A 23814-nucleotide genomic window follows, 5' to 3' on the forward strand; every position below is an offset into this window, starting at 1 on the left:
CACCCCCCTCCCCCTTGAATGCCTGCCTGCCTGCCCACCCGCCCCACCCTGAAGGACCGCTTGCCCCCCTGGCCTCCCCGTACCACCTATGAAGCAGCACTACCTATGCTCCCGGCCTTGCCGTTCAGTCCCCCCCCCCCCCGAAGGACCGCTCGCCCCACTGACCTTCCTGCACCACCTATGAAGCAGCCGCAGCAGGATCGCGACGTCAGCTATCCCTGCGCTGCTTAGGCACTGCTTCCTGCACCGCGTTCCCGCCCCTCCTCTGACGTCAGAGGAGGGCGGGACCGCGGCGCAGGAAGCAGCGCCCAAGCAGCTCAGGGATAGCTGACCTCGCGATCCTGCTGCTTGCTGCTTCAAAGGTGGTGCAAGAAGGTCAGTGGGGCGAGCGGTCCTTCGGGGGTGTGGGGGGACTGAACGGCAAGGCCGGGAACACCCCTTCAGGGCTGGCACCCGGGGCGGACCGCCCCTCCCGCCCCCCCCTTGGTACGCCACTGGTTCTGGGTAAAAGGAATTCAGTAAAATACATTCAAATATTTGTTCTTGTTCCAGATGACTATGAAGACAGGAAAGGACTGGATTGATGTAGGAAAGCCTTCACTTGCTGTTGACTTCCTGGATATTGCCATGAATGTAAGTTGAATATAAAATTTGGATAAAGTAGCAAGGCCGCCATATTATTTCACTTTAAAGATAAGAAACAGAAATAAAACAAAACAATAAAAGGAAAATAAGATAATACCTTTTTTATATTTGAATGATTTTTTATTCCATAACATCCAAACAAGACACAGTCCGGTTGAAGACAAAATGCTAACATCCAAAATCGTATCTAATGACAATCAATTCAATCTCTAAACAATGTCTTGATCAAATGGTACACAGCTAATTTTTCTCTAACAAAAGCAATTCAAAACTCCCCCCCTAATCCCATATCCCTCCCCACCTCCCTCCCCCAAACACTGTAGCAGCTCAAAAAGAATCAGAGGAACTGAGAGAGTGGGGACTGAAGTGGAAGAATTGCTCTGCCCCCAGATGCTGACATCACATTCTGTGCCAACCATCTTCTAGGGCACTGGGAAGCACGTAGGATGTCTGGGCAGCCCACATCCACCAGGAGCTGCCCTTTGAAGCTTCCAAACGATTTCAGCGGCCCAAACAGCAACAGACGAGCAGAGTTCGGGCTGGCATGGGAAAATTGCTTCACTCCTGATGGTTTTGTCACTTGATACCTATGACGATCGTTTTCCAGGGCACCGGGAACCAAGCAGGATATCGGGGCAATCACTCAGCCACCAGGAGCTGCCCTTTGAAGCTCCCAAATGACTGCAGTAGGCCAAAAAGCATCAGAAGAGCAAAGAAAATTGGGACTGGTGTGGAAAAATCACTCCCTTCACGACACTGGGATGTCACTTGCAGAACCCGTGATAACCATCTTCCAGAGCACCATCTTCCAGAGCTGCCTGTTGAAATCCCCAAATGATTGCAGTGAAGCACATTTACTTACCGTAACAAGTGTTATCCAGGGACAGCAGGCAGATATTCTCACAACCCACCCACCTCTCCTGGCTTCTTAGCTTGCTTACAGTACTGAGGTACCACAAGCCTAAATCGGGAAGGAAGGCTCTCGCGCATGCGCGGTGCGGGCAGTTTGTGAACTTTTGTAAGTTTTTAAATGTGGCGATGCACTTTTAAAGTTGTTTGTATCGGGGCTCCGTAGATGACGTCACCCACATGTGAGAATATCTGCCTGTTGTCCCTGGATAACACCTGTTATCCCAGGACAAACAGGCAGCATATTTTCACATATGAGTGAAGTCATCCACGGAGCCCCGATGTGGATAGCTTCACAAGCAGACTTGCTTGAAGAACTTTTAGAAAGTTTGCAACTGCCGGGACCGGATGGCATCCATCCGAGGGTCATCAAAGAACTGAAAGGGACCATAGCTGAACTGCTTCAACTAATAGCCAATCTGTCTATCAAATCGGGAAAGATTCCGGAAGATTGGAAAGTGGCAAATGTTACGCTGATCTTCAAGAAAGGTTCGAGGGGAGAACCGGGAAACTACAGACCGGTGAGTCTGACCTCGGTACCGGGAAAGATGGTAGAGTCGCTGATAAAGGACCACATCATTGATCACCTTGATGGACACGAGCTGATGAGGACCAGTCAGTACGGTTTTAGCAAAGGCAGATCGTGTTTGACGAACTTGCTGCACTTCTTTGAGGGAGCAAATAGACAAGGGCGACCCAGTCGACATTGTATATCTGGATTTTCAGAAGGCATTTGACAAGGTTCCACATGAACGACTACTTTGGAAAGCCATGGAATCGAGGGTGAAATACTCATGTGGATTAAAAACTTGCTGGATCTTAGGAAACAGAGAGTGGGGGTAAATGGACAATACTCGGACTGGAAGAGCGTCACCAGTGGGGTGCCAAAGGGCTCGGTGCTTGGACCCATGCTCTTCAACATCTTTATAAATGATCTAGACATTGGTACGACGAGTGAGGTGATTAAATTTGTGGATGATACAAAGTTATTCAGAGTAGTGAAGAAACAGGAGGATTGCGAAGATCTGCAACGTGACATAATCAGGCTCGAGGAATGGGCATCAACATGGCAGATGAGGTTCAATGTGGATAAGTGTAAAGTGATGCATGTAGGTAACAAAAATCTCATGCACGAATGCAGGATGTCCAGGGTGGTACTTGGAGAGACCTCCCAGGAAAGAGACTTGGGAGTTATGATCGACAAGTTGATGAAGCCGTCCACGCAATGTGCGGTGGCAGCAAAAAGGGCGAACAAAATGCTAGGAATGATAAAGAAGGGGATCACGAACAGATCGGAGAAGGTTATCATGCCGCTGTACCGGGCCATGATGCGCCCTCACCTGAAGTACTGCGTCTAGCACTGGTTGCCGTACATGAAGAAGGACACGGTACTATTTGAAAGGGTCCAGAGAAGAGCGACTAAGATGGTTAAGGGGTTGTAGGAGCTGCCATACAGCGAAAGATTAGAGAAACTGGGCCTCTTCTCCCTCAAACAGAGGAGATTGAGAGGGGACATGATCGAAACATTCAAGATACTGAAGGGAATAGACTTAGTAGATAAGGACAGGTTATTCACCCTCTCCAAGGTAGGGAGAACGAGAGGGCACTCTCTAAAATTCCGTACGTTCTTTCTAAATACTAACTTCCTGCTTTGAAACAGCCAGATATTAAACTATCTAGCTATTCAAACTTTCTTTTGTCCATATTCACTTAAGGCAAAAATCCACCTCGTTTAAATATCACATTCTAATTCCTTCGGACCCTACATTTCTTTTCTTTCAACACTCTTATAACCCTTTTAAAAATAAAGGAACAAGAGAAAGATATTCTCTAACGTAATCAAACGTATACTTCTTTAAACAGAAATGGACCACTGCCATTGTTCCAACTCAGCAGGGATCACTTAATAGCTCTCCAGTCGGGCTTCAGCTACTGAATTCAGTGTAATTAGCGGCATTTAAACTACGTAAACTCTTTGTTTTCCCTACATCAGAAACAAATTCGTTCCTTACTAAGCTAAATTAGAAATTTAAAATTTTCATATGCAAACAGGCTAGTCCCGTAACTCCTATGCCAGCATGCATTTCCCTGTGTATGCTAGTAAAGTTTAATCAGAGAGAGGCCACGTTGAATACTAAGCCCCCTCTGGATCCTTATATGCTCACATTCTTAATTTAATTGCAAGCTATTACATTTTAAATTCCACAACTCGCTAGCTAATACTTAAACAGAACTTCAAGATCGATACCTTTGTTGAAAAAGTCTCCATGCTGTGGAATTTCCCCCTCCCCTCTTCTTCCCCTCTGCCTCATAGAGAACAAAGAAGAAGCCTTCAAAAAGCCCGCCTTCCAGCTCACGTGACAGGCTCTGTGGAAGGCATCGAGGGAGAAAAAGGAGGGGGTGAAATTCCTCACTAGCAAGCCCGCTCTTTCAAACAAAGAAGACTGTACAGAGCGAGGGAAAACTTTGTTCCAAACAAATTCAGATTAAAATGGGCAGCTCTCTCCTTCACAGAAAGAAACAAATCTGCGCTCTGCCCCTCAAAGAAAGGAAAATCAGGCCAGTAGAGAGAGAGACACAACTGGGAACACAACAGTTAAGAACAATTTGTTTTCTCTTCAGACTCACTCCGTAACTTCCATCATACAACTCAGCAGAGAAAAATACCACAGCTACAATGACTGCTCAGTTCAATAAGGAAAAAACCAGATTTAAAAGATGCCGTTCAGCATGAGTTTTTTTTCTCATTTTCACAGAGGAAAAACAATGTGGACAACAGCTTAAAAAGCTACAAGCCATGTTTGCCTTTCCACTGGGCTTTTTTACTTTTTCTTCCTAATTTTTTTCATTAACATACAGAATTTACAACAATACCTCTCTACTCACATATTTATACATTAATTTACATATTCACGGCTATTATACTTACAGTTTTTTTCTTTTTTCGGTTTTGTTCTCCGATTGCCGCCATTTTTATTTTTCCTCATGCGCATAAACAGTCAGTGTTATTCTATTATAACAAGACTCCTCGCTTTTGGTTTAGTAAGCCCATTGAAAGCTCTGTCCACCAAAGTTTTCTATGAAGCACCAATGAGCGTAGAGTTCGCAGTCCCGGGTTTCGGCACCAATTGAGCAGGGAATTGGACGCCCGCACACTCACAAAGCTGCAGCTGTCAATTAAGCTGCTAGCTTTCACTCAAGGTGTGAAAAATAATAAAAAAGACATGCTAAATGACGCTAAATGCAAAGGTTTTGTTACCAAAATATAATTATTGTTTTTATTTTTTCAATCATGACACCAAAAGAATAAAGCATAATTGCGTTAGCCGTTGAATTAGCGGGAGGTCGTTATAGTTGCCAAAATGCTGGCCTTCTGATAATGAGCTCAGCTCAATATTTCGAAACGCTCTCATTATATACCTTTGGCTCAGTCTGACATCATCAGTTTGACAGCCAATCAAAATTAACAAAGGAGGTGTTTAAAAGTTGGACAAAGAAAATAAAAATTTCAGAAATTACATTTGTTTTTTACATTCATTTCTGAATATACATTAACATTTTATAACATTTCCAATATTCCTTTAACATTCTTAAAACTTATTTCAGACAGTTTGTCTATGTGTCAGGCAAGCTGCTTACAAACAGTGCTAAAAATTTGTCAGCCTTAGAGAAAAGGAGGGGCTGCCTCCCCCTGAGCTGACAGCTTCAGATTTCATTGATCTGCACACAGAAGCCTTCCTGTGTTAGAGACTGGAACAGCAGTCTCTGACTTTAAGTTAACCATTTCTGGATGTTGTGTCTTCCATTTTATTTTTAATACCAATTATTTCATATCCACCCATTCATACTTGCTTGGGCCCAAGCATTCCATACATTCATAATTTGATTCATAACTCATATTTCATTCATATTTAATGCCTGTTATATCTTAGTTTGGGATACTTCTTCCTAGCCAGCCTAAGGCACATCTGGTATCAATTAACACCACGATGCTGAGAAGCGGGAAAACTAAACAAAGACAGGGAAAAAACTGAACACAAAATGGAGTCCCAGATACAAGATACAGAAAATGGAGTCCATGATTCCTCCATGATCTAGCCTAATAGCAAAGTACATAAAAAGAATATTATTATACTGTCCCTTAATATTAATCTGTAGTGTGTTTTTCTGGCTTTGACTATGTCCATATTCAGATTTTTATTCACCAGTTTTTCGTATGCTTTTATTGGGCGTGGCCTTAACTAACACATATGCTTGTATCTAACTAGAGTTACCTTGAATCATACGAAAAACCAGGCCCTTTTTTGTAGGAAAACTCTACAAAATACTGCACTAAATTTACAACCTTTAACAGATGGAAAAGTGAATTGAACATGTGATTGAGATGTTTTGAACTAGCAAATGTGAACTAATCCAGGAGATAGTTGGGTATGAGGCCTGCTAACACCTTAAAGCAAATGCAACCAAACTTAAACTTTACATGGTCAAGAAGGATGAGGATAGAGTTGAGGCTATTGGATCTGGCCAAGGACAGGTTGTTAGAGACTTTAGCAAGGGCAGTTTCCATAGAATGGAGATAGTGAAAGCACTATTGAAGCGGATCAAGAATATCTGAGAACAAAGGAAGTCCAGGCTGAGGCGGTGAACAACACGTTTGAGTAGCTTGGATAGGAAGGGGAGGAGGGAGATGGGGCGATAGTTGGAGGGGGATGTGGGGTCTAGTGAGGGTTTTTTGAGGAGAGGTGTAACGACGGCATGTTTGAAGACATCAGGAACTGTTGCAGTGGAGAGTGATAGGCTGAGATGTGAGGGATAACAGTGGGAGAGATAGCTCCGAGTAGGCTGGTGGGAATCGGATCAGAGGAACAGGTGATGGATTTAGAGGAGGAGAGAAGGTTAGCAGTTTCCTCTTTAGTGACATCAGAAAAGGAGGAAAAGGGACAGGAGTTGAAGAACGGTTGGCAGAATGGACAGCTGGAAGGGGTGGTGCAGGAGGTGACTTGTTTGAGAATTCAAGACCGTGCATCCTGTGAATCTTGTCATAAAAGAACTCTGCCATCATCTTGGGGGAAAGTGAAGAGGAGATAGGAGGTGGGGGTACTTTGAGTAGAGCGTTGAGTGTGTCAAAAAGACAGCAAGGGTTGGCACTAAGAGTTAAATGATTGTGTTCTTGTTTGGCAAGTGAGAGGATAGAATGGAAGGATGTCTGCATGAATTTGAAGTATATGAAGTCAATGTGTGTAGTCAGAGAGGGGAAGAGTCGAGGTGTAGAATTTGGTGGTAGAACAGTTAAAGGAAAAGACAAGGTCAAGGCAGTGGCCTTTCTGTTGTGTAGGTATAGTGGAGCACAGCTGGAGTTTGTATGAGGATTTTAGAGTGAGAAACCTGGAAGTATAGAAGTCAGAGGGGTCATCAGTATGAATGTTGAAGTCGCTGAGGATGAGGGAGGTTGCAGAGGCTTACTTATATGCCCAAGATTCCCTAGGGGAAAGTAACCCCAACTTTGTTAAGGACCTTGTCATGTGGCAAACAGTCCAGCGCTTCATAATAGGGGGAATGCCCTACAGAGACATTGTCAGTGCACAACTGCAAAACCCAGTTAAGAAGTTCACCCTCAGTGTATACTCCCAAATTAAAGAGTCCTGCAGTTCATCTGATCTTGTGTCTTTAATTCCTCAACTCAAACAGGTATTGCAGTTAGGCAAAGAAAAATAGGTGCAAAATGTTTTGATTGTTGGTGTGCATTTGTGGAATAATCTCCCTGGACACTTAATACTATTGTTTATTGATGCCTACATGTAGTTCAGATGGGACATCCCCTATTCTGTATTGGATACTCAGCCGGTATGTTTGAATGAGAAGATAGAGATTGTTGTTTTTTGTCAGTGTTGTTATGGTTTTATTAAATGAACGTTTGATATTACAAACCACTTAGATATTAGGTGGTATATAAATTTTTAAATAAATAAATAAATAAATCCCCAAAGGCAAAAATAGGCACAAACACAATTCACTGAGAATAGGCTTCCCTTCAGACAAAAAGGGCATGCCTAGGCTTTCTAACAACAAAAAGGATTGTTCTTTCTTCAAACTCTCAATAATCCCCTCACATGGCTCTCAAAAAAGTCTAAAATTCAACATCCTTTATTCAATAAGAAGGGAACTTCCAGGATCCCTTAGTCTGATAGAATCGATCAGCTTGTACACTTATGCAAATAGAGGCATGGCCAGATATTGTGATGTCCCCAACATGTGAAAAATAGTCCCCAACATGTGAAAAATAGTCATGTTTACGAGACAGGTGAGTATAATCTTGTGTGCCAGGATGCAGCAATCTTCAAAGATCAACTAAATCTAAAGCCTGACATAAATATGACAATGCATGCCCCCTATTTCCTTAGATGACCTGAGGACAGTTACCTTTTTTATTGGACTAACTTAATAACATCATCTTATTTTTCTTTCTATTTATTACCACATAAAATTTAGAACTAATGCTTTCACGTTGAAGGACCACGTATATTGGACAGTGTTGTTATTCAGCAGTGGGTTGTTTTTTCTTCCAGAGTCTGGAAAAACTGTATTCCAAGCTAACCAAAGGGAATAAAGAAGATGCTGATGTGAATGTGCATAAGACAGATGTGGAAAAGGATCTGTTTAAAGTGCTGACATACCAGGCTGAGGCAGTATGTACCACATACATTGCATCAGGACCCTTGCTTCTATTGATGCTTTCTGTATCTTCTGTCATTTTCTTTCATCTGTGGCTAGTCGCTTGACCATGCTTTAGCATTCCAAGCGGCTTCCTATGATAGAGAATTTCGATTATTATTATAAACATTTCAGAACCCAATTGAAAACTCATCTTTTCTCAAAATACTTGCTCAAATTTTTCTGTCATTATCAAATTGTCTTTAGTTTATAATCTTTTGTAAACCGCGTAAAACTTATGGTTACGCAGTCAAGAAGTACAATGTTATGTTATAAAGGATTTTTTCTGTGTAAAATCATTTTTCATGCATAAAGAAGCTTTTAGAAAATTTCTCTAGAGGTTAACCACATAAAAGTATGGGTGATGCCAAGAAGATGCATACTTTTATGCAACCCGCATGTAGGCTTCTTCAGAGGCAAGTTTAGATGGAGCCATGTTTATGTTTATTTAAAACTTGATGTACTGCCTATTGTAATAAAATCCAGGCAGTTTACAACTACCCTATTTCCCCGCATATAGGCCACCCCTCCGCATAGGCCGCACCCATGTATAGGCCACAGAAAAGGGCAGCCTATGTTTAAAAACCGGAAGATAAGCCACCCCATGATATTAGCCGCGGCTTATTACATTACATTACATTACTTTAGGGATATCTATTCCGCCATTACCTTGCGGTTCAAGGCGGCTTACAAAAGATTTATAAACGGGGGTTACAATGGGACAACAATTGATTTACTAGAGTAGTCAAGAGTAGATCTTTTGACATTTCTCGGATAGTTAAGAGTAAGGCGGCTTACAAAAGATTATAAAAGGGGGTTACAATGGAAGCACAATTGTCATTACTAGGGTAGTAAAGAGTAGATCATTTGTCATTTTTAGAGTTGTTAAGAGTATGTGAAGTTAGGGCTGTTTCAGGAATTTCTTGAAAAGTATAGTTTTTATTTCTTTTCTGAATGCCTTGTAGTTTGGGGTGGTCATCAGAAGGTTGGAGATCTGGTTGTCTAGTTTTGCGGCTTGAGTGGCTAGGAGGCCGTCGTGTAGTTTTGATCGTTTTACTTCTTTGATCCGAGGAGGTATGAATGGGGAATGCGTTTTTCTGTGTCTGGTTGTGGGTGCTTGGATGATGCGGTTGTTCAGGTAGGATGGGCTGTCTCCGTTTAGGGTTTTAAATAACATGCAGTAGAATTTAAATTCTTATCTTCCGGTACCTCCTCTGCCTTTTAAAATCTTCCCCCCCCTTCCCCTGGTACCTTTTCTGGAGCCCCTGGATGGCGGATGGCGAATCTCCAGCGGTACAGGGCAGCCACGATCTCTTCAGCATCCGGCCTGCCCCTGCACCGCCGCTGAATGGCCGAAATCAGCTCTCGCGGGACTTGCGAGAACTGACGTCAGTTACTCAGCAAGCGATGCGGGAGCAGGCTGGATGCCGAAGAGATTGCAGCTGCCCTGCACCGCTGGAGATTTGCTATCTGCCGTCCAGGGGGCACCGAAAAAGATACTGAGGGTGGAAGAGATGATTAAAATTTTTTATGTAGGCCGCCCCATATAACTAGGCCTTGCCCCATACACGGGTTTGTAAAACCCATGTATAGGCCATGGCCTATAAAGGGTGAAATACGGTATATTAACATATCTAACAAATTAAGAAATTGTGGGAAGAGTAAGGGGTTATCTTCCACTAATGCTACCATTCCACCTCCATACAGAAGGGGCTGCTAGCCCAAGACTGAGCGCACTAAATGTCCCAGACCTCACTGGGTTTTACAGCTCAGTGCTGAGCCACCTTAACAAGGTAACCCTGCTGAGTCAGGGAGTGGGACTCAGCAGAGAGGTGTTTATCTGTCACAGAGAAGACTCATACAGAGAAGTCCCAGAGTGAGAGTATCTTGAAGGAGAGAAATCTTCCCTAGCCATGGCGTGCATTCATGTCCTGAGGAGGACTGAAGTGAGAAAGCTAGCCAAGAACCCATCCAGGAAAACACTAGAGAGGTAAGCCTCTAATCCAGGGGTATCAAAGTCCCTCCTCGAGGGCCACAATCCAATCGGGTTTTCAGGATTTCCCCAATGAATATGCATGAGATCTATTTGCATGCACTGCTTTCATTGTATGCTAATAGATCTCATGCATATTCATTGGGGAAATCCTGAAAACCTGACTGGATTGCGGCCCTCGAGGAGGGACTTTGACACCCCTGCTAGATCCAAGACCTCTGTAAACCGAACCTGCTTGTTTAAAAGGTGACTGTCTGTGTTTGGGGTATGGAGCTGAGCTGAAGCAAGTTGAGACACTTGTTGGAGAAAAGGGGTTTCTTTCTCCAAAATGTGTGCAGGGCTCCAGGAAGGTCTGGACTGGACTCTGCCACAGAGCTTCTTTTACAAAGTGATGCTACCAATTAGTAGCACGCTGAATATGAAGAAGCCCATTCAATTCCCATGGACTTCTTCACATTCAGCACACACTTATCGGTAGTTCTGCTTTGTAAAAGCAGACCTAAGAAAAGAATGCCAATATGCATGATGGGAAAGCAGAAAAAACACAAGTTAAAGTATCAATAAGCAAGTCTACTGGCACAGACTATCCACATCCTAAATCATAATCTGAAAAAGTTACAGTAAATAAATGGTTCTTTAACACAATTTTAAATTTCACATAACAGAATTCAGCATGAACTGATAATAACGAAGTCCAAAGATACAGGACAGCACAAACAAGACTAAATGCTGAGTAAATTCCAGTTGAGAATGAATTACAGAAGATAAAATCAATAGAAAATCAAGTATAGCACATAAAACCCGTGTTCTGTTCTCTTAATCATCAAATTTATTCTCTAATGTTTGGGCAAATATCTGCGATTTCTTATTATCATGTGTCAATTGCTTAATCTCCAATTCCACTGAATCTATATAGTAACATAGTAGATGACGGCAGATAAAGACCCGAATGGTCCATCCAATCTGCCCAACCTGATTCAATTTAAATTTTTAAATTTTTTCTTTTTAGCTATTTCTAGGCAAGAATCCAAAGCTTTACACGGTACTGTGCTTGGGTTCCAACTGCCGAAATCTCTGTTAAGATTTACTGCAGCCCATCTACACCCTCCCAGCCATTGAAGCCCTCCCCAGCCCATCCTCCACCAAACGGCCATATACAGACACAGACCGTGCAAGTCTGCCCAGTACTGGCCTTAGTTCAATATTTAATATTATTTTCTGATTCTAAATCCTCTGTGTTCATCCCACGCTTCTTTGAACTCAGTCACAGTTTTACTCTCCACCACCTCTCTCAGGAGCGCATTCCAGGCATCCACTACCCTCTCCGTAAAGTAGAATTTCCTGACTTTGCCCCTGAATCTACCACCCCTCAACCTCAAATTATGTCCTCTGGTTTTACCATTTTCCTTTCTCTGGAAAAGATTTTGTTCTTCGTTAATACCCTTCAAGTATTTGAACGTCTGAATCATATCTCCCCTGTCTCTCCTTTCCTCTAGGGTTTGCATATTCAGGGCTTCCAGTTTCTCCTCATACGTCTTCTGGCGCAAGCCTCCTATCATTTTCGTTGCCCTCCTCTGGACCGCCTCAAGTCTTCTTACGTCCTTCGCCAGGTCTCCAAAATTGAACACAATATTCCAAGTGGGGCCTTACCAATGACCTGTACAGGGGCATCAACACTTTCTTCCTTCTACTGACTACGCCTCTCTTTATACAGCCCAGCATCCTTCTGGCAGCAGCCACTTCCTTGTCACACTGTTTTTCCACCTTTAGTTCTTTGGACACTATCACCCCAAGGTCCCTCTCCCCATCCGTGCATATCAGCTTCTCTCCTCCCAGCATATACGGTTCCTTCCTATTATTAATCCACAAATGCATTACTCTGCATTTCTTTGCATTGAATTTTAGTTGCCAGGCATTAGACCATTCCTCTAACTTTTGCAGATCCTTTTTCATCTTTTCCACTCCCTCTTCGGTGTCTACTCTGTTACAAATCTTGGTATCATCTGCAAAAAGGCACACTTTTCCTTCTATCCCTTCAGCAATGTCTCCTTATGTGCCTTCCCTTTACGTATGTTTCTTTAACTTAAAATGTAACTTTTTCCTTATACTTCCCTTTTGTTTCCGGTTCTGTCAAATTTGTCATTAATCTTGTTTGTTTTACCTACTATAATACTGTATTTATATTGTAATTTTATCTTCATGTACATCGCTTTGAATTTAGATAAAGCGATTAATCAAATTTGTATTAAACTTGAAACTTGACTCACAATCATATTGAACAGGATTGGCCCCAGCACTGATCCCTGAGGGACTCCACTACTCACCTTTCCTTCCTTCGAGCGACTTCCATTAACCACCACCCTCTGACGTCTGTCCGACAACTCCACACTTGCAGCACAGAAAGCTTTTCGGGAGCTTAGTAAGGGCATGAAACCTTTTGTAAAGACTTTAGCTTTTTCTGAAATACTGCCTCCATATGAAAGGGAGAGCAAAGAGTGAAAAACACAGAGGACTTTAATAGATGGCTCAAAGCCTGGTGTCATCAAGAAGGCTTCAGGTCATAGGAGGATGGGGAAATACATGGAAGGACAAGAAGCTATATTGCACTGATGGGCTACATATTACTACAGCAGGAAAAAGAAACCTTGCAGAGAAATTTAGACAATATTTTTCTAGGCATTTAAACTAGAAGGTGGGGGTGGTGTATGTACGAAGGACAATTATAGAGACCACCCCCGGCAAAAGAAAAGATGTGATAGTAGTAAAGGCTGTAACATAAGCAATATCAGCAACTCACGTCATTCGGAGATGTCCCCGCAAAAGAAGATCCAGCGTATGGGATACTCCTCTTCGGATTTATCCCCGCCTGAGGGACCGGAGTTTGAGAAACCATCTACTTCCTATTCTCCTTGCCGCTCCCAGCTTTCTCTGGATCCGGAGGCTTCCACTTCTTCTAGTCCGTCTCGCCGGCCGGCGCTGGCGGACCAACTATCTTTTTCCTCCTTCCTCCGACAAATGGCGGATGACTTGGATGTAACTTTGGACACTGGTTCTCGATATTCTAAGGAGTATCTGGACACCATGCATTTGCCTCACCCTCCGGCAGAGACGCTCCGACTTCCTCTGCATAAACTGCTTGACCAGACTTTCATGCGTTGTTTTGAGACACCGTATTCCATCCCTGCAGTTCCCAGTAAGTTGGATGCTCGATACCGCATCGTCCATCACAAAGGGTTTGAAGGGGCGCAACTTTCTCATCAGTCACTTCTGGTCGAGTCCTCCCTCAAACGATCTCATCCCTCCCAGGTTTACGCCTCAGTACCACCGGGCCGTGAAGGGAGGACGATGGACAAGTTTGGTAGACGTATCTACCAGAACTCGATGATGGCGACTCGAGTGCTCAATTACATTTTCTTCTTCTCTTCATATTTGGACTTCTTCTTGCCGGTACTCCGCAAGTTCATACCTTTTATCGATGCTCAGGCTCGATTCGAATTTGAAGAGGTGGTGGCGACCCTTTCTCAGTTACGCCTGCAGCTGATGCAATCCTCCTACGATGCCTTCGAGCTCTCGGCACGTGCTGCGGCCTGTTCGGTCGCCATGCGTCGCCTGGCATGGCTTCGTACCATTGATATGGATCCGAACCTCCAAGACAGTCTTGCAAATGTACCTTGTGCGGGGGCGGATCTGTTCGATGAGTCTATCAAGACTGTTACTAAGAAGCTTTCGGACCATGAGAAGTCCTTCCAGTCTATTCTGCGGCCTAAGCCTAAGCCTCAGCAGTCTCGTCCCTCTAGGCCGCCTCTGATTTACCAGCGGCTTTATCAGCCGAGGCAGACTCCTCCTGCGAGACAGCCTGCGAAGAGACAGCCTCCCCAGAAGCCTCAGCAGAAGCCTCAGATGCCGGCTGCACCCAAGGCTACTCAGCCTTTTTGACTCTCTTCCAGGGAGCATAACCAACGCCGTTCTGTCTCCCCCCGTTTTTCCCATTGGGGGTCGTCTCCATCATTTTTATCATCGATGGGAGACAATAACCACGGACCTCTGGGTCCTTGCCATCGTAAGAGAGGGATACTCTCTTCATTTCCAACGGGTCCCCCCGGACCACCCGCCAAGAGAGTATCCTTCCAACTTGACGCAGACCGCTCTTCTCCTCCAGGAGGCTCAGGCTCTGCTTTGGCTTCGGGCCGTCGAGCCGGTTCCACTCGATCAGCAAAACCGGGGGTTTTACTCCCGGTACTTCCTGGTCCCGAAGAAGACGGGCGATCTGCGTCCCATTTTGGACCTTCGAGTCCTCAACAAGTTTTTGGTCAAGGAGCGGTTCCGCATGCTGACCCTTGCTTCTCTCTATCCCCTCCTCGAGCAGAACGATTGGTTATGCTCTCTGGTCCTCAAGGAGGCCTACACTCACATCCCTATTCATCCGGCCTCCCGCAAGTTTCTCAGATTTCGGGTGGGACATCTACATCTGCAGTATCGAGTGCTTCCATTCGGCCTTTCCTCGTCTCCCAGAGTCTTCACGAAGTGTCTGGTGGTGGTGGCCGCTGCACTCCGGAACATGGGTCTTCAGGTGTTTCCATACCTCGACGACTGGCTCATCAAGGCACTGTCGGCTCCAGGGGTCATTTCGGCGACCTTGACTACAATTTGTTTCCTGCAGAGTTTGGGCTTCGAGATCAACTTCCCCAAGTCACATCTTCAGCCCACCCAGTCTCTCCCCTTTATCGGGGCTGTTCTGGATACCATTCAACTTCGAGCATTCCTTCCTTCTCAACGCATGGATGCTCTCCTTCTACTCTGCCAGTCGGTGTCTTCTCGCCCGTCCATCTCAGCGAGACACATGATGGTCCTCTTGGGCCACATGGCATCTACAGTTCATGTGACGCCTTTTGCCAGACTACATCTCAGAATTCCTCAATGGACCCTGGCATCTCAGTGGACTCAGGTGTCCGACCCGTTGTCCCGTCACATTGTAGTCACTCCTGCTCTAAGGCAGTCTCTTCTCTGGTGGATGACCTCTTCGAATCTATCCAGAGGTTTGCTGTTTCACTCTCCTCCCCACCAGAAAGTTCTCACGACCGATTCATCGAACTATGCATGGGGGGCTCATCTGGATGGTCTTCGCACTCAGGGGTTCTGGACCAGTGCGGAACGACTCCATCAGATCAATCTTCTGGAGCTCAGAGCCATCTTCAATGCTCTCCAAGCCTTTCAGCATCTGCTTCACGACATAGTGGTCCTTATTCGCACAGACAATCAGGTCGCCATGTATTATGTCAACAAACAAGGGGGCACGGGCTCGGCCCCTCTTTGTCAGGAAGCTCTTCGAGTCTGGGATTGGGCGGTTCGCCACAACACCTTCCTCAAAGCTGTCTACATTCAGGGGAAAGACAACGTCTTGGCAGACAAATTGAGTCGTCTTCTCCAGCCTCACGAATGGACGCTCCATTCCGACCCCCTTCATCAGATCTTTGCTCAGTGGGGAACGCCTCAGATAGACCTCTTTGCAGCCCCCCACAACTTCAAACTGCCTCAGTTTTGCTCCAGGATCTACACTCCTCACCGCCTCGAGGCAGACGCTTTTCTACTGGATTGGGGGAATCACTTCCTATATGCGTTTCCTCCATTTCCTCTCATTCAGAAGACTCTGGTCAAGTTGAGATCAGACCATGCCACCATGATTCTGATTGCTCCTCGGTGGCCCAGACAACCTTGGTACTCCCTTCTACTTCAACTGAGCAGCAGGGAGCCAGTACTTCTTCCAGTGTTTCCTTCACTACTTACTCAACATCAAGGTTCACTACTTCATCCCAACCTGCAGTCCCTCCACCTGACAGCTTGGTTCTTCTCAACGTAACTCCTCACCAGTTCTCTCAAGCAGTGAGGGAGGTCTTGGAGGCTTCCAGGAAACCTGCTACTCGACAATGCTATTCCCAAAAATGGACTAGATTCTCTTCCTGGTGTATTTCCAATGACAAGGAGCCTCAGCGAGCTTCCCTATCCTCTGTGTTGGACTATCTTCTACACCTGTCTCAGTCTGGTCTCAAGTCTACCTCTATACGAGTCCACCTGAGTGCTATTGCGGCTTTCCATCAGCCTCTACAGGGGAAACCTTTGTCTGCTCATCCTGTGGTTTCCAGATTTATGAAAGGACTTTTTCATGTCAACCCTCCTATCAAACCTCATCCTGTGGTTTGGGATCTCAATGTTGTCCTGTCTCATCTCATGAAGCCTCCGTTTGAACCTCTCAACAAGGCTCCACTTAAGTATCTCACCTGGAAGGTGGTTTTTCTGGTGGCCCTCACGTCTGCTCGCAGGGTCAGTGAGCTTCAGGCCCTAGTGGCGGATCCACCTTTCACAGTATTCCATCATGACAAGGTGGTTCTTCGTACTCATCCAAAATTCTTGCCTAAAGTGGTCTCTGAATTTCACCTCAACCAATCCATCGTGCTTCCAGTGTTCTTTCCAAAGCCTCATTCTCATCCTGGAGAATCTGCTTTACACACTCTGGACTGTAAACGTGCTTTAGCTTTCTACTTGGAACGCACGAAGCCACACAGAACTGCTCCTCAACTTTTCGTCTCCTTTGATCCAAACAAGTTGGGACGACCTGTATCGAAGCGCACCATCTCCAACTGGATGGCGGCTTGTATCTCTTCCTGCTATGCCCAGGCTGGATTATCCCTTCCCTGTAAGGTCACAGCCCATAAGGTCAGAGCAATGGCAGCCTCTGTAGCCTTCCTCAGATCGACACCGATTGAGGAGATATGTAAGGCTGCCACTTGGTCCTCGGTTCATACATTCACCTCTCATTATTGTCTGGATACTTTCTCCAGACGGGATGGACAGTTTGGCCAAACAGTGTTACAAAATTTGTTCTCTTAAATGCCAACTCTCCCACCATCCCATTGGGGTTAGCTTGGAGGTCACCCACTAGTGAGAATACCTGCCTGCTTGTCCTGGGATAAAGCAATGTTACTTACCATAACAGTTGTTATCCAGGGACAGCAGGCAGCTATTCTCACGTCCCACCCACCTCCCCTGGGTTGGCTTCTCAGGCTAGCTACCTGAACTGAGGAGACACGCCCGGTACATCGGGCGGGAAGGCACTGGTGCATGCGCGGTGCGGGCATCTCGAAACTTCTGAGTTTCTTCAAGCAAGACATGCTTGCAAGATGTCCGTATCGGGGCTCTGTCGGATGACATCACCCACTAGTGAGAATAGCTGCCTGCTGTCCCTGGATAACAACTGTTACGGTAAGTAACATTGCTTTTTGTACCAGTTGCAATCGCCGCATATTTTTCTGGGAGAGTGCCAAGTAGGCGATGTTACAATAATCGAGTTGACTCAGTATGAGGGATTGTACCATAATTCTAAATGATGAGACATCGAAGTAAGCTCTGATGGACTGAAGCTTCCAGAGGGTGAGGAAGATCTTTCTAATCAAGGAGTCTACCTGGTCTTTCATGGTCAAACTCTGGTCCAATGTTACTCCCAATACCTTCATAGTGGGTTGAATGGGATGACTAAGGTTATTGATGCACAGTGATGCTTTAGTGTCAAGTGGGTGTGGCGATGCTATAAAAAGTTTTGTTTTCTCTGTGTTTAGCTTTAGTCTGAACTCAGTCATCATTCCATTGCTCCATCTGATTTAGTACCTCTGTTGCTTTGGGGATGACTTCTGAGATGGAGGTATTGAATGGGATAATTATCGTGAAGTCATCAGCGTAGCTAAATAGTTTTATCCCCAGCTGAGATAGTTGCGCACCCAGTGAGGACATATAAACATTGAAGAGCAGAGGGGATAATGGTGACCCCTGTGGCACGCCAGATGAATTGCTCCATGTATCAGAGAGATCGTAATTGAAACGGACTTGGTACCCTAAACCCCTCTAGGACACAGTATGATTTAGAGTATTTGTTATATAACTTGATATAGTTATTCCATTCGAAATTGTGGAAGGAACTCCAAATCATGTCCGCTGGTATTTCATTTCCATGTATATCAGTTGATTGATGTTCGCATGTGACAACTGTCGAGTGGTTATTTCTTAGGTTTTTAATTTTTGAATTGAAATGTGCTAGATCATTTGCTGAGGGTAACTTGATATTGTGCATGGGTTGAGAGTGGCGTGTGGTGTCAAATAAATTTTTAACTATGTTGAACAGTTCTTTTGTATTAGCTCCTTTTGAGCTAGTGTTAGATGAGTTAATTTTGGATGAGTAAAATGTTTTGCGTTTTTCTTTTATCTGTTGTTTGTAGAGTTTTATGTTGGATCTCCAGTTGTTTCGGTCTGACTGTTTTCCCGTTTTTTTCCAGATTCTTTCTAAACATCTTACTGATTGTTTTATTGTTAGGAGTTCGATGTCGGACCATTTGTTGTATTTATTTGAGCAGCTTTTACTCTTTCGTTTAGGGGCAATTTTATCTAAAATGGATGTGTTAGTTTTCATCCAGTGATCATTTTTTTAACCCAAAGATCAATCGGATTGCTTATGGCAGCTTCAGTTGCTTTCCTTCACTCAGCTCCTATTGATGAAATCTGTAAGGCTGCTACTTGGTCCTCAGTTCATACATTCACATCACACTACTGTCTGAAAACTTATTCCAGATGGGATGGTCACTTCAGTCAAGCAGTGTTGCAAAATTTTTTTTCCTAATGGTCAACACTTCGTCCATCCCATCATAGTAATCTAGGGAGTCCCACATGTGAGAATATGCTGCCTGCTTGTCCTGGGATAAAGCACAGTTACTTACCTTAACAGGTATTATCCAGGGACAACAGACAGATATTCTCACAACCCACCCACCTCCCCTGGTTGGCTTCTTAGCTTGCTTACGGAACTGAAGAGCCATGAGCCTACGTCGGGCAGGAAGGTACTCGCGCATGCGTGGTGCAGGCAGTTTGCGAACCTTCTCAAGTTGTTGAAGTGATGATGCACTTTTAAACCTGCCCATACCAGGGCTTCATGGATAACGTCACCCACGTGAGAATATCTGCCTACTGTCTCTGGATAACACCTGTTACGGTAAATAACTGTGCTTTCTGTGTTAACAGGTTCTGCTCTAAGAATATTGCCTATTTTATTCATATCTACTTACAAGTGGTATATATTAGGAGCCTTGGAAAAACTGAATAATTGTGTCTTTTTCTACAACTTATATAAAATAATCAAATCACCACTGTAAGGTAAACTCTGGGCAATTTTATCTCTTGAGAGCCACAACAATCAAAGCAAAATAAATGGGTAAGAACATAAGAATTGCCATACTGAGACAGACTGAATGTCCATCAAGTCCATGATCCTGTTTCCAACAATGGCCAACCCAGGTCCCAAGCACCTAGCTAGATCCCAATTTTATGCTGCTTAATCTAGGAATAAACAGTGGATTTACCCAAGCCCCGCTAAGCTAACTGATTTCACCACATTCTCTGGCAACAAATTCCAGAGTTTAATTACTACTTAGTACCTCTCTTTCTATGCCCCTTAGTCCTAGGATTTTTAGAAAGAGTGAACAAGCGATTCACATCCACCCTTTCCACTCCACTCAGTATTTTATAGACCTCTTATCATATCACCCCTGAGCTGTCTCTTCTCCAAGCTGAAGAGCCCTAGCCGCTTTAGCCTTTCCTCATAGGGAAGTCATCCCAAAACCTTATATCATTTTCGTCACCCTTCTCTGTACCTTTTCTAATTCTGCGTATTTTTTTTGAGATACAGCGATCAGAACTGCACACAATATTCGAGTTGAGGCCATACGATAGAGCGAGGTACTTTTCCTTTGGTAATAATCAAAGGTACCTTAGAATATTGACCCCCATGTGGTACCATATGGAAAGGGAATTTTTTTTGTTTTTTGTTGGTGTGGCTGTATTAGGAGTATTCAAAAAGGTAACCTCAAATTTATAATCACAATGCAAAGCTCAAATTTATAATCACAAGTTGTTAGGTATTTTTTTTTCTTGTTTGCCTAGGCAGTTGCTGAAGAGAAGTTTGAAAAAGCAATGGTTGGAATTCAGCGCTGTAAAGACATGCTGATGAGGTTGCCAAAAGAGGTAAATGAAAGTACTACATTAGATTCTCAATTATCCAACCTAATTTGGACCAACAGGTGGTTGGATAATCAAAAAGTTGGATAACAGAAACATTGGTTGAGGGATGGTGGCGGTCCTTGGAATCGGCTGGGGCGGGGGAAATCCTTGTTTTCCCGGCATACTGCTGAACCACAAGGGATTTAAAATGTACACCTGGGAGAGGGAGGGAGGTAAAGGTTAGTAGAGTTGACTGGGACAGGAGATGGAAGGGATCCCTTCTGTCCCGGCCCACCGCTGGACAACTAGGTCTCATGGCAGGCCCGACAGAGGCCTACAATAGGTTCGGGAGGGGAGCGGGTCAGCACTGACTCGAATATAAACCAAGTGGGCATTTTTTTGGCCCCCAAATCTCGGTTTATATTCGAGTATATACAGTAATCACAACCTTAAAGAAGCACAATGAAACTTAAGGCCAAATGCAATTTAAAGCAACCCCCATCAGCCCTGCTTCTATTTAGTGAAAAGAAGCAAATGATCTGTCACATCAAAAACTACTGTCAAATCTAATTGAATAATTCACATTCCTCCTCTTTTACCGATCTATGCTAGAGATTTTTAGTGCTGGCTGTTGAGGTAAGTTCTCTGACACTCATAGGAATTCTGTGAGCATAAGAGCATTTATCCCAGGACAAGCAGGCAGGTATTCTCACATATGGGTGACGTCATCCGACGGAGCCTGGATGTGGACGCCTCACAAGCAGACTTGCTTGAAGAAACTCTAAGTTTCGAGTCGCCCGCACCGCGCATGCGCAAGTGCCTTCCCGCCCAGCACAGGTGCGTCTCCTCAGTTCTCAGTTTTCCGCAGAGTCGAGAAGTCCATCTTTGACTCTCTGCGTTTAACTTCGTTCACTTTTTGCCTTCTCTCAACCGCGGTTGGTGTTTTTTTTCTTCACGAATCGCTGTTTTATTTTGTTTCTTTTAGTTAAAAAAAATAAATAAATTTTGTCTTCTTCCGTTCATTTTCCGGGACGGGCTGCTCGGCCGCAGCCCGCGAGCTTCGACTTTGCGGTGGCTATTTTTCTGCCTATGTCCCGGCCTGCTACAGGCTTTAAGAGGTGTAGGAAGTGTCAGCGTGCGATCTCTCTCACGGGCGCTGCCTCAAGTGCCTTGGGCCGAAACATCATCCTAGGTCGTACCTGCCTTGCCAAACACTTCAGCCTCATGCTTTCAAGCTTCGTTGCATTCTGGTGGACAAGCTTTTCGAGATGGAGTCTCCTACTGATCCCTCGACTTCGAAGGCGTCTTCGGCCTCAACTTCCATTGAGGCTCCTTCTGCGCCTACTGCTTCCACCTCGAGCCTCATCAGACCTTCATCGTTTGCAGTGGCTCTTACTTCAACGTCATCTGCTGTATCTTCCCCTGTTTCCTCAGGTCAGATAGCTCAGCAGTAGGTTCCACCAGTGGTGATTAAAGTGTCCAAGACTACTAAGTCGAAACACACTCACACTACCTCGAAGAAACCTCCAGCCAAGGCAAGTGGTCCGGTTTCAGATGCGGATCCATCCTTGCCAGCTTCTTTTCAAACCATATTAGAGAAGCAGTTTCTTCAGTACCTTATTATTATGGGTCCTAAACTGCTTCCTCTTATCCTGCCTGGGCATTCAGCAGACTCCTGCGAGGTCGAGCCGCTTCCTATGTCCCAGTCTGAGCTTCCACACTCTTTGCAGGGAGCAGAGTCTCTGCGAGTGTCTGGTCTGCCATCCAGGCACGAAAAGCAAGGAGCAGATTCTTTGCGAGTGCATCGATGAGAATCCTCACACTCTAAGCAAGGAGCAGAGTCTTTTCGAGAGCATCGAGGTTCCTCCTCCAAGCCTCTGAAGCTTCGTTCTACAGCCTCTAGTCCTATTCATACATCGGCTGCTTACGTCTCCGAGGTGAAATCTCCTCGATCCTCAAGATCTGATTCCAGACACAGTTCTCACCGACATTCGAGGCCTTCATCGAGGCATTCTTCCAGGCATCGTTCTTCTTGGGATAAACCATCTTCCTGGAAGCCTCGATCTACTCCAACCTCGACCAGACCACCGACTCCTCATTCGAGGTCTCTGATGCCGGACCTCGAGGATGTTCCGGTCTCGATTGTCTCGCACAAGTCACCAGGTTCCTTTGATGCCTTTTTCCATGCCGATGCTTCTTCTTCGACACAGGCTGCCTCGACGTCCTTGAGCCTTCTCGAGGCAAAGCATTGCCAGATCAGCTATCTTTCTTGTCTTTCTTACAACAGATGGCTGTAGACTTGGATGAACAATTGGAAACTGGCTCCAAATATTCTAAGGAATATCTAGAAGTCATGCGTCTTCCTCAGCCTCCAGCAGAGTCTCTCAAGCTTCCACTTCATAAGCTTTTGAATCAGACTTTTGCTCGATGCATGGAGACTCCTTTTTCCATACCAGCAGTTCCAGGAAAATTGGACTCAAGGTATAAAACTGTGCATCGCAAAGGGTTAGACAACTCACAGTTATCTTATCAATCCCTGCTTGTTGAATCCTCCTTGAAGAGATCCCATCCTTCCAAGGTCTATGCCACAGTTCTTCCTGGAAGGGAAAGAAAAACTATGAATAAATTTGGATGTCGCATCAACCAGAATGCTATGATGTCCTCTAAAGTCCTCAATTATAATTTTTATTTCATCACTTATTTTGAATTTCTTCTTTTCTACCAAAGTTTTTGGCTTATATGGATAACCACATGCATTTTGAGTTTCAAGAACTCATTGCTTCTTTCTCTCAGTTACGTCTCCATCTACTTCAATCATCTTATGATGCCTTTGAGTTATCTGCCCGAGCGGCTGCTTGTTCTGTAGCTATGCGTCGTCTTGCCTGGCTTCATACCATTGACATGGACTCTAACCTTCAAGACCGCTTATCTAACCTTCCTTGTCAAGGCAATGACCTCTTTGATGAATCCATTGAGGCAGCCACCAAGAAATTATCTGACCATGAAAAATCTTTTGCTTCAATAGTCAGACCTAAACCAAAGCCAGCTCCTGCCAAGCCTGCACGCCCTGCTGTTATCTATCAAAGGTGTTTTGCTCCAAAGCCGGCTCCTTATACTCACCCTCCTCTGAAAAAACAGCAACCTCAGAAGCAACAGAAATCCCAACCTTCTGCTGCACCTAAGGCTTCTTAGCCTTTTTGACTGTTAACATCAGAGCATAACCTCCACCGTTCTGTCTCTGTCTCTTTTTCCCCCTATAGGAGGTCGTCTCCATCATTTTCACAACCGATGGACGTTAATTACATCCGACCTCTGGCTGCTTACCGTCATCAGGGAAGGATATTCTCTCCATTTCACTCAGGTTCCACCAGAGCTTCCTCCAAGAGAGTATCGTTCCAATCCATCTCAGACCGCCCTTCTTCTTCTGGAAGCTGAAGCTCTGCTTCATCTCCAAGCCTTCGAACCAGTTCCCTTGTTGCAAAGAAGACGGGCGATCTGTGACCCATTCTGGATCTCAGGGC

General features: G+C 44.8%; 1 protein-coding gene across 1 annotated transcript in view; it reads left to right on the forward strand.

The window, feature by feature from the left end:
* Positions 1-23814, forward strand: part of TEX11 (testis expressed 11) — a 575855-nt gene that overhangs the window by 97911 nt on the left and 454130 nt on the right. Inside the window, exons 6-8 of the mRNA XM_033944972.1 lie at positions 553-633; positions 8121-8240; positions 20237-20317. Of these exons, the coding sequence (XP_033800863.1) occupies positions 553-633; positions 8121-8240; positions 20237-20317 (282 nt within the window). The remainder of the gene's footprint in view (positions 1-552; positions 634-8120; positions 8241-20236; positions 20318-23814) is intronic.

The sequence above is a fragment of the Geotrypetes seraphini genome, chromosome 5, assembly GCF_902459505.1.
Source record: "Geotrypetes seraphini chromosome 5, aGeoSer1.1, whole genome shotgun sequence".
Taxonomy (NCBI): Eukaryota; Metazoa; Chordata; class Amphibia; order Gymnophiona; family Dermophiidae; genus Geotrypetes; species Geotrypetes seraphini.